Source organism: Nycticebus coucang, chromosome 17 (genome assembly GCF_027406575.1).
Source record: "Nycticebus coucang isolate mNycCou1 chromosome 17, mNycCou1.pri, whole genome shotgun sequence".
Taxonomy (NCBI): Eukaryota; Metazoa; Chordata; class Mammalia; order Primates; family Lorisidae; genus Nycticebus; species Nycticebus coucang.
The window spans coordinates 75,146,231-75,157,359 of record NC_069796.1 but is presented as its reverse complement, the minus strand read 5'-3'; the positions used below and the strand labels follow the sequence as shown (position 1 = coordinate 75,157,359).

The 11,129-nt window shown below is 55.5% G+C and overlaps 1 protein-coding gene across 1 annotated transcript; it reads right to left on the bottom strand.

Annotated features, from left to right (window-relative positions):
• Positions 1–3,028: 3,028 nt before the first annotated feature.
• On the bottom strand, positions 3,029–5,808 carry TLX3 (T cell leukemia homeobox 3). The gene is made up of 3 exons (XM_053567235.1): positions 5,270–5,808; positions 4,674–4,917; positions 3,029–3,772 (listed from the first exon to the last, which is right to left on the bottom strand). The coding sequence occupies exons 1-3, from the start codon at positions 5,688–5,690 to the stop codon at positions 3,562–3,564; spliced, it is 876 nt and encodes a 291-aa protein (XP_053423210.1). The 5' UTR covers positions 5,691–5,808; the 3' UTR covers positions 3,029–3,561.
• Between the last annotated feature and the right edge of the window lie 5,321 nt (positions 5,809–11,129).

Sequence of the window (11,129 nt, the reverse complement as noted above, 5' to 3'; positions counted from 1 at the left end):
CGAGCTTCTTTGAGGCTCAGTTTTTCTATCTGCAAATTGGGGAGGAGTGCAAAGTTCGCAGGCATTGGGCTAGTACTCGCAAACCACACACCGCGCAGAGCTCGGGGCTCTAGCGGGAAGCGAGCGGCCGGACCCAGGCTTTTCGGATTTCTTGCCCGAGGAATCTAATCGAGCCAAGTACCTATAACGTCCCCCAAACCCAGGCTGCAAGCGCTGTGGAGCCTACCAGAAGAGCGGAGCGAGGCCTTTCTCCCCGCGCCCGCCTGGCAGCCTCGGCCCTTCTTGAGGAACGCCTGGGCTCAGGCCTCCCGGCCTGCGGGTGAAGGCCCCGGTGCAGCCCGCGGGGAAAACCCGCGCGACCACCGCTCAGACCCTGAAACTGCCACTGGTCTCCTTGTCCTGCATCTGTAAAATGGGCGCGGCTTTGCAGACAGGTGGAAGGAACTCAGACTGAGGAAGGACACTGCGAAGAAAGGCGAGGCCGTGTTTCCAGACCTCGCCAGAGGCCGGCTGCTTTTAGTTGTGGGTCCCCTCCTCCGCCGGGCTGGGCGCCAGCACTCCTTCGCCCGCCTCCCGAGCCTCCGCGGGCCTAAGGCTGGGAGATGATCGCCATGAAAGCGCCTTGTGCGGCCTCTCAAAGATTTTTTACCCCCTTAAGCTCAGCCTCAGGGGAACCTGCTCAATGCGGATAAGTCCGTGCTTCAAGCGTGCGCTACAGCCCTCCTGCTCCAGGATGGATCCGGAGCTGTGTCCCCTGAAGGGGCTCCCTCGGACTTCAGTCCCTCACAGCTACAACAGAAACGACGACTTAGCGGCTTTGCACTTTAAGGAGGGAGTTAGGCGCTAAATGCCCTTGCGCCAGAGGCAATCGTTCCCACCGGCTGGGGCTGCGCACATTGATTTCGGTGGGCACAGGCGAGAGATGGTTGTGACCAGGGTCACACTAGTGGGCTCAGCTCCCTAACTCTTAGAGACCCCTGGCGAACTCTGGCTAGGCAAGCCTTGCTTGGGGCAAAGTACGTAGAAACAGCAAACACTATGAAAGCACCAGGTGCGGGAAAGCCAGGAGCCCTAGGGGGCCACAGCGAGACCAGTTCACCATCTCCGTGGGCAGGCCCTAGGCCCTTTTGCACAAGGCGAGGCACCAGAGAGAGGAAAAGGGCAATGTGTGTGTGTCCCTAAAGAGGTCCAAGAATCAAGGGCCACCATGGCAAAACAACAAAGGTAATTTTAACCCCCCTCCACACACACACACACACACACACACACACACACACACACACACACACACACACACGGCCTTATTACGGAGCAATAGAACAATCTGGAGAGGGATTTGAAGGCAAAGCTAGTCCTCCAGGAAAAAACCGCTTGGCCAGCAAAGGCAAAGGTCCCTTTCATCCCCAGCGGAAGGGCCAAGCTTTCCCAACCCAACTAGGTTGTTTATTGTGCTTTTTAGTGGAGAAAACAAAAGCATTTCAGGAAAACGCCCACGGTTAAGATCCAAAGTTCTGAATCACCCCAGTTCCTCCCTGGGGTGTCTGTAATGTACTCAGAGGCGCAGATTTGGGTAAGTAGAGCTAGGAGGTAGCAGTGGGAGCTCAAGACGTGTTTCTTAGACTCCCTTCCTGGAACCCAGCAGGTGCAGTCAATCCCGCAGCCCGCGTATAACGAAAGATGGGCAGCGCGGTAGCCGGGGGTGGCTCACCGCTCGGCTGGGCTGGAGGAAGGCTGTGGGCTGAAGTGGGTGGGGCTGCTCTGGGGCCTCCAAAGTGTTTAGCCTCATGGAGCTGGGCCTGGAAGAGGACGAGAACGAGAAAAGAAAGGGGAGAAGCAGGGAGGTTTTGAGAGGCGAGAAAGGGAAGACAAAAGGACAAAAAAGGAAAGTGGTAGAAAAGAGAGAGAAAGAAACCTATAGAGGACAGAGGACAGAGGACAAGGAAAGGAGAGGACACAACAGCAAAAAGATTCAGAAAAATTAAAAGCAATACAGTACGAACTACGTGGAGAAACATGAAACTACAGAGAAAAGGAAAATGATAGAGTACACAGAGAAGAGAGGAGAAAATGAACATAGTAAAGAAAGATACGGTGAGGCCAGAAATGAAGAAAAGTTTTTAAAAGTCTGAAAGGGAAAATAACAGAAGGGGGGAAAATCAAGTAGCAAGAAGGAATGTTTACGGAAGCTTCGAGTATGTGTCCCCTTAGAAGGGGCCAGCCGCTCCCAAATCCAGCAGTTCAGAAACTTCCACCTCTAGAGCCACAGTAAAGCTGGGTGGACCCACACAACGAGACTCCAAACCGAGGCTTCGGGCGTCGGGGCGCCCCTCCCCTCTTGCCTAGTGACGCCGCAGGGCTACAGTGACGTCACATGACGTTATGCTCCACCTGGGGTCTCAGGCAAACCCGAGAAGGAGCAGGGAGCTGGGGTCCTAGGGTTGTGCGCAGTCCTTGCTACCCGGGCATGTGAAGACTCAGAGCCTGCACGGGCTCCGCGCTCACAGCGGCCCGCTGTGCTGCCAGATCCGCCCCAGCCAGGTCCGTGAGTCCAGCTCAGGGCCTCTCCGAGGCACCGCTGGAAACGGCGGAAAGCGGATGGAGGCGTGGGGGTAAGGGGTCTACAAATTCTGGCTTTCGTTCCAAGAAGTTTGAGGCCACCTGCCTCCTCCCCACTCCCCGCCACGTGAATTTGACCTGGTGAATCTAGATGTCCGCCCAGGCCTACCTTTCAGTCCCCAGCCCTCCCCGGCGCTGATCCGCCGTCTTCGGCCCCAGAACACCTTTCCCACTTGCATTGCTTATCCCCCAGGCAGCCAGGCTGCGGCCGGCTGGCATGAACTGACCTGCACCGCGCATCCTCCGCCGGGCCCCAGGCTGAGGTGGGAGCTGAGGCGGACACTGACGAACTACGCAGAAGGGGACGCGCCCCGCACACCGCCGCTCAGCTGCTACTGCGGTAGGGGTGGGGCGCAGGGCCGGGAGTCGCCGAGCGTCAGTGGATCGAAAACGAAATAAAAGCGGCGTTAAGTGAAATAGCTAACTTTTTTATTAAATAAAACGACTTAAATAAAAGGAACGGAAAAGAAGAGTGGACCCAGCCTAAACGCAGGGTGCTCCGGCCTCTGGCGCTTCCCCCAACGGCCAGGTCGGCTACCCCTCCTCCAGCGGCCCCCGCGGGGAAGCAGGTGGCCAATTTCTAAAGAAAAAAGCCAAAACCTTTATTATTTACACGTTTGGGCAAAAGTACAAAGTATAATACAGGCGCCCAGCCCGGGGGTGGGGGGTGCGGGCTGGGGGCGGAGAAACGTAAGGCGCTTTCTTTGTCAGGCCCCGGCCTGGGGCGGGACGGGGCGCGGGGCGGGCGCTCGGATTGTGCAGCCGCGAGGAGCCCGGGCCCAGCCCCCATCCGCGGCGGGCCGGTCTGCAGCCGCGCCCTGGGGCCTACTCCAGCTTGGCGGCCTCTTCCCCTCTCGGCCCCAGTTCCCCGCCAGCCCGGCTGGGGGGCTGGGGCGCCCCGCCGGGTTGGGGCGGCGATCTGTGGCGACGGTGCGTGCTGGTGGTTCACACCAGAGAGGTGACAGCGGGGACCTTGGAACTATCCTCCTCCCAAGGCTGCAGATTCTGCAGAGCAAAGAGCGACGAGTTGTGCAGACAGAGCGGGTCGGGCTGGATGGAGTCGTTGAGGCTCTTTTGGAAGGCGTCGTGTTGCAGCTGCAGCATGAGCCGGCTCGCCTGCTGCCGCTCCGCCTCCCGCTCCTCCGCCGTCTGCCGCCTGCACCAGGGGAGGGAGAAGGACCGCACGGTCATGCACCCGGCGCCGCGGGGCGCCGGGCCCAGCCCCAGCCCTCCCGGGACCAGAGGCCATTCGGGAGCCTCGAGGCGCAGAACCCGTCTGACCTCTAGCCCCGGTTTTACGCCCGAGGCTCTCGTATCTTGGAAGAGGGTTTGTTTTTGTCATGAGCCTGGCGGTCTCCGGGAAGGGACTGTGCCCGCCGCCCACCTGCACGCCGGCTTATTGTGGCTTCGCCAACAATAAAGATTGCTCTTTTCTCAGGAAAACAGTCCCAAGGCCTGTGTGTAACTGACCCGGCCCTGCGGGTGGCAGGGTCGATGGGGTCCGCGGGTGGCGGGCTGGCTCTGCATTTCCCGCACGGCGCCCCGGGTCCGGGTCTGTCTTATCTAGTTTTCCAGGCCGTGTTTTGAACCCTTTTCCTGGATGCAATCGCTTTGCCTTTTGCGGGTTAGTTCGAAACAGGGATCGGATAAAAACAGGGCTGGAGTTGAGACCGGGAGCTACAAGAGGACCCGGAGTCCGGGGGGATTGTTGGAAATCCGGGCTAGCGGACTAGAATGAGGGCGAAGGAGAGTGCGGGAGGCGTGTGTGTTGGGGAAGTGCGAGATGAGGGGAAATCAAGGGAGCGTAGGAGACAGAATAAAACACAGAGTCGGAGGAGCTCTGGAGAGATGGTGATGGGGACCCTGATGAAGAAACACAAGCCGGCGAGACGGCGAGAAAAGAGGAGCTAAAACCGGGAAGGCGGGGGTAGAGGGAGGCCCAGGCCTGGGGTGGGGTGGGTAAGAGGTAGCACCAGGAAGGGAGACAGAGTGACTGAGATTCGGGGCGGGGCGGGTGAAGAGCAGGTGCAAGGTGGGCCGGGTCAGGCCTCTCTCACCGCCACTTGGTCCTCCGGTTTTGGAACCAGGTCTTGACCTGCGCGTCCGTCATTTTGAGGGACTTGGCGAGCGCCGCCCTCTCGGCGGAGGCCAGGTACTTCTGACGATGGAAGCGCTTTTCCAGCTCGCAGATTTGCACCCGGGAAAAGGACGTGCGCGGCTTCTTGCGCTTAGGCGGCGTCCGGTTCTGGTAGGGGTGGCCGATGCGACGGGTCACGGTGAAGGGCGTGAGAGCGGCCGCCGCTGCAGAGACACACCAGGGCCCCTGAAGCCCAGCCCGGTTCGGCCGCAGTTCAGGCCCCATGTAGACCCCGTGAGACACAGAGTGTTCCGCTATTTCTCTGTCTCGCGCGTTCCCAACGGTAACAAGCTGGTCAGTAGACGCCCCCTCCCCCGCCCCTCTCCCTGGGCGCAGATTTATTTTCCTGCAACTCTCCGATCACCCTCCCCTCCACGGATGCCCGGGGCCTTAGGCCCTGAGGCCTCCGCGGTGCTTGGGCCTCTGGAATCGTTTCCGGGAGTGGAGCGCAAAGGGAGCGGCGCCTCTGGCACCCGGAGGGCGGAGGCCTGGAGCCCGTTCGCCTGTTCTGCTCACCTGTGAAGCGGTCTTTCACGAAGCGGCGGCTGCTCTCCATCCAGGGGAAATTGAGGCCGCCCAGGCTGGAGACCGTGGGCACCGAGGGCATGGCGGGCAGCGCGCTTGGCAGAGGCGGCGGCACGGCCCCGGGCAGCGGCCTGTGAGCCGGCACCCGGATCACGCCGGCGGGCGCTAAGCTCAGGTTGACACTGTAAGATCCTGCGTCCTCGAAGGGCGCGCCGAGGCCAGCAAAGGAGGCGGGCAGAGAGGGGTACGTGGCTCCCGGACGGCCCCCGGGGGGCCCTCCCAGGTAGTTGGCGCCGTCGGGGCCCCGCGGGGCGGATGCGCTGTCCTGGTCCGGGCTGTTGAGGATCTGGTCGATGCCGAAGCTGATGGGCTCGTGCGGGTGAGGGGTCTGCGCGCTGGCGGGCGCCTCCATCCTGGGCGGGCGGAAGGGCTGGGCTGGGCTGGGCGGGGAGGCGGCTGGGTCCCGGTTACGGCGCGGCCATGGAACGCCCGGCGCCTCTCGTCGCACTGAAACTTTGCCAAGAGTGCGCGGGCCCGACAGGCTCTGTGTCATCTTTCTTGAACCGAACCTGGAGTTTCCGCTGCTAATTCCTCTGCCGCCGCAGCCATTGGCTGCGATCAACAAGCCTCTCTCCTCTCATTGGCTCCTGGCTTTCAATAAAGGCCTAATTCATGGAAATAGGAGCTTAGGGACTGTTCCAAGGTGACATCATTTTAACAAACGAACAATAGGTCAAATTTATTAGCCGGGATAATGGGCGGCGGATATTAGCGCCCGAACCGCAGCCTCCCAAACCCGAAATCTAACGAAGCTGCAATTAGCAGACGCTCCCCGCTCCTCTCGGCCCCGGCCGCTTTGCAGCCGCAGGGCTGAGCTGGTGGAGCGCGTGGCTTGTGAAATTGTCTTTTGCTGAAGGGGTTTTCGTTTTCTTCCAAATTTTTTCATCTGAACAAAAACCAAACCAAATGAATCCCTTCAGTTACAATGGAGTTGCAGCCCTGGAACAGCCCTGAGAAATCCGCAGAAGCCTCTTGGACACTCTACAACCGCGAAAGCAACGAAAGGGGCGCATCCCGGGGCGCAGGCTTCGAGCTCCCTGCTCTCGGGGCGAGGGGAGCACCGAAGCGTTCTCCGCGCTACGGAGAACATTGACCCGCGTGGGGAGAATTCGCCCCCGCCCGAGTTTCGGCCGCGGCGTCGTGGCCACTTTGGAGACGCTCCCTGGCTCTGGCCAGGAGGACCGCGGCGTGACTCGCAGGTGCCCACGCGTGCGGGCCCCGGCTGGGCTGGGGATCTGGGATCGTTCTTTGGGAAGCGTTGATCTGGCTCTAGAAATTCGTTGCAGTTCGGAGGGGCTGTGGTCGCGCGTAGGTACCCGCTTGGGGATCCAGCAGGTCTAGGGATCTTGAGTTCCTAAGTGTCAAAGGCAGGAGCAGCTCGTATTTAGAGAAAATAGCGGGATTTCTTTGGGACTCGCGAGCAAAGAGTCCCTCCCGGCTGCAGTCCGGCCTGAGCGCGGGGACCACTTCCAGCTCTGCTCGTGCTGCAGGGCCATAGTGACAGGAACGCATGCGGAGCGGTCACCCTCCGCTCCAGCCTGAGGAGACTTGCAGAATCGCTTTCTTCTGGTTAATTCTAAAATTTTTAGGTGCAAACTCTTTGCGTGCTACATCCCTGGCTGGGGTTCCTCCTTGCGCTCCCTGTTCTGCGGAAAGTGGTGAGAACTCAGATGAGCTGTTGGCTAGAAATGTGTTCAAATTAAAACTGGCCACTTCCTAGCTGAGTGACCTTGAACGGGTGATTCTGTAATTGTAGGTTTTCTCATTTGTAAAAAGAAAAATAAATGCAGGTGTTGCAGGATGATCCTGAGCTCTGAGAGACAGCACATAGTAGGCAGCGCACGGTGCGGCACCCTTCCGATGCCCGCCCCAAGCCCCAGAGCAATGGTTGACGTATTATTGTTATGATTCTTGTTTATTTTGTTTGCAGTTTTATTTTGTGTGTGAAGGCTCAGTACTTGGAGAGAAAGGTATATTTGTCCACTGATAGGGTCGGTTTCAGAGAACCGGGAGGGGTTGGGAGGCAGTAGGCTGGAGATTCTTCCTGTATGTTCTCAACACTTCTGATGTGTCAGGATTTGCAGGGTCACCAAGCTTGGGTCTGGAGTAGGTCACTTGCCCGCTGTGTGACCTGGGGCAAGTTGTTGGCCCTTGCTGAACCTTTGTGTTGGGTAGAGAGAGTAAGGCCTGAGGCAGTGAGGGGTGCGGAGCGCAGGATGCCTGGGGTCTGGGCGGACACTGTCTCACTCTCTTGCCGAGACAAGGACTCACAGATGGGGTGAATGCTGTTGCCCTGGCCCTGGGGGCCTCCTGCTTCTAATTTAGACTCCTGCCACTGGCGGTCTGAGGCATGTTGGGTCTCTCACTGCCACTCCTGGAGCCTCATTTTCCTTATTTGTAAAACAGAAAGGGTACTAGCTACCCCCAGGGTGGCCATGACAACTGAATGAGATACCATCTGTGGAAGTGGCCTGTAAGAAATTCTGGTGCTTACGTAATAATAACTTTAACGCTGCAGGAAAGATGCTGCAGTTGAGAACTGTGTGCCAGGCAGGGGAGTAGACACTAATTTATTTTTCACAACAACCCTTTGAGGAAAGGACTGTTTTTGACCTCAGTTTTTGACTGATGAGGGAAGTGAGGCTCAGAGAGTTCAGGTGACTCACAGCCCCTGCTTGGGGCCCCTCATCAGCTGCACTTCCCTTCTGGCTGCTGGAGCCCTGGCTTCCGGACCTGTTCTTGCCACTGTGAGATCAGGACAGCGAGCCCACCCCACAGAGGAGCAGGGCTCAGAATTAAGGTGTGGGTGGTGTGGCTAGTGCTGGTCCCAGGACATGGAACTAGATCCCACGGTTGACAAGGTGTGGACTCTGGGAATTTTTCATCCTCTTTGTGCATCATTTTCTCATCTAGTGAAGAAACAGTAACGGCCTCAAGAGATAAAAGAGCTCATGCAGGTAAAAGCGCTAAGGTCAGTGCCTGGTGGGGAAGGGCTCTCTGCCTTACTGCTCGTGTCTCAGCTCCCTGAGGTTCCCCATCCCTCAGTCATCCCACTGGATGAGGTTTAGGCTATTGATCATAAACCCTCTTCTATTCCCAATCACAACAGAAGAGAGCTGCTAGGCAGTTCAGGAAGTGGGTGTGAGGCCAGTATTAGTCCCTGAGAGAGTGGTTCTCAAACACCACAGCAGCAGCAAATTTGTTAGAAATGCAAATTCTAACACCTTACCTAAACTTACTGAGTCAGAAACTCTGGGGGAGGGCTCAGCAATTTATATTTTATAAGCCCTCCAGGTGATTCTTATGCATGCTCAAGTTTGGAAACCAGTGCCCAGAATATTGTCCATTTCATCCAAATTTTCAAATGTATTGTTACAACATTGTGGGGGAGATTCTCTCATAATTTGAAACTGTCATTTGAGTCTGTACTAACGTCCCCTGCTTTTCATTCTCAGGGTTACTCCTTTGTGCCTTCTCCCAATCATACTTGTCAAACGTTTGTCTATTATGTTGGTTTTGAAAAAAGCTTTTACTTCATTATCCTCTCCCTCCATCCCCATGACAGGGTCTCACTCTATCTCCCAGGCTAGAGTGCAGGGTCATCATCACAACTCACAGCAACCTCAAACTCCTGGGTTCAAGTGATCCTCCTGCCTCAGCCTCTTGCTTAGCTGGAACTACAGGTGTGCACCGCTATGTCATATTGAAATCATTTTTAGCAATAGGGTCTCTTTGTGTTGCTCAGAGTGGTCTCCAACTCCCAGCCCCAAGCATTCTCCTTGCCTCAAGCAATCTCCTCGAATCTCATTATCCCTTTTAAAATGCCATCTCTTTCATGAATTTTTTTTTTTTCTTGAGACAGAGTCTGACTATGTCACCCTTGGTAGAGTGCCGTAGCATCACAGCTCACAGCAACCTCAAACTCTTGGGCTCAAGCAATTCTCTTGCCTTAGCCTCCTGAGTAGCTGGGACTACAGGCACTTGCCCCAATGCCTGGCCACTTTTTTCATTGCAGTTGTCATCATCGTTGTTTAGCAGAAACACACTTTTTTTTTTTTTTTTGTAGAGACAGAGTCTCACTTTATGGCCCTCGGTAGAGTGCTCTGGCCTCACACAGCTCACAGCAACCTCCAACTCCTGGGCTTAAGCGATTCTCCTGCCTCAGCCTCCCGAGTAGCTGGGACTACAGGCGCCTGCCACAACGCCCAGCTATTTTTTGGTTGCAGTTTGGCCAGGGCCAGGTTTGAACCTGCCACCCTCGGTATATGGGGCCGGCGCCCTACCGACTGAGCCACAGGCGCCGCCCAGCAGAAACACACTTTGAGAACCATTCTCTCAGAGACAAATACTGGCCCAGGCTGGGGTCTCGAACCTGCCAGCTTCAGTGTATGTGGCCAGTGCCCTACCCACTGAGCTACGGGTGCCACCAATGTTTGAGTTTTTAAAAAAAAATTCTTCTTTGTTTGTTGAGGTAAGAATTTAATTCGTTTTGTCAAATTTTCTTTTCTTATTTATTTTTGAGATTTTTGCGGTAGGGTCTCACACTGTCACCCTAGCTACAGTGTGATATCATCATAGCTTACTGCAACCTCAAACTCCTGGGCTCAAGCTATCCCTAGTAGCTAGGACTACGGGCAAGCACCACATACCTAACTCATTTTCCTATTTTCATTTTATTTTATTTTTTGGGACAGAGTCTTACTTTGTTGCCCTTGGTAGAGTGCTATGGTGTCATAGCTCACAGCAACCTCAAATTCTAGAGCTCAAGAGATTCTCTTGCCTCAGCCTCCTGAGTTGGGACTACAGGCACCTGCCACCATGCCAGCTATTTTTAGAGATGAGGTCTTGCTCTGGCTTAGGCTGGTATCCAATCCGTGAGTGCAGGCGATCCACAGATCTTGGCCTCCCAAGAGCTGGGATTACAGGCGTGAGCCACCATGCCAGGCTCTCATTTTCCTATTTTTAGTAGAGATGACATCTTGCTCTTGCTTAGGCTTGTCTCAAACTTCTGACCTCAAGGAATACTCTGAATCCTCCCTAAGGGTTAAGATTACAGGCATGAGCCACCGCACTTTTTTTTTTTAATAAATCCATTTAAAGTCCTACATTTTCTTCAGAAAAACAGAGCACTGTTTTGGCCAAATATGTTTTGATGTATTTTTGGTATTTCTGAGATTGTAATTTCTTACTGCCCTTTTACCTGCTATCAAACGAACAGTGAGAGACAGTGACATACACACAGAAAAATACACACACACCGTAAGAGAGAGTAGAAAGGGAAATTTCAAAGAACTGCTGAAGTGGGGGCCGGACTTCCAGGGGCATGGCCTCTACTCTCCCCCATGGGATAGGGGAAGAAATGGGTAGTGTTGGTGGGGGCCTTGCTGGGAGGCACATAGGGAAGGGTGGGGCCTCAGGGATGACAGGCAGGGTGCTGCAATTCCCAGCTGGTCCATGAATCCAGATTCAGGAGGCCTAGGCTCACTCTGCTATTGACTTCCTATGTGACCCCATTTCCGTCAGTTAAATGGGGGAAGATTGGATTAAGGCTCTTAGTGTATTTGGGTCAGCTACCCTATTTGAAAGATTGATGAAAATATTATGGGCTATATCCACAGAAAAAGACTGAAGCAACAATCTGGCATAGACACCACATCACAGGTCACTGACCTGCCCCCACCATTCTTGGCTCACACATCCTCGTTAGGAGTTCCTAAAGGCCCTCCGATTCCCATGATAGAAGTCTCTAAAGACATCTGCTCAAATTTATTCACCCATTCATTCATTTATC

What these genes read in the sequence shown, in the direction of transcription:
- TLX3 (XM_053567235.1), bottom strand. Translation starts at nt 5,690, where the DNA reads ATGGAGGCGCCCGCCAGCGCGCAGACCCCTCACCCGCACGAGCCCATC. An exon ending in CGTGAAAGACCGCTTCACAG is followed by an intron (nt 4,918 to 5,269) that starts GTGAGCAGAACA and finishes GTGTCTCTGCAG; the next exon opens with CGGCGGCCGCTCTCACGCCC. An exon ending in AACCGGAGGACCAAGTGGCG is followed by an intron (nt 3,773 to 4,673) that starts GTGAGAGAGGCC and finishes CCCCTGGTGCAG; the next exon opens with GCGGCAGACGGCGGAGGAGC.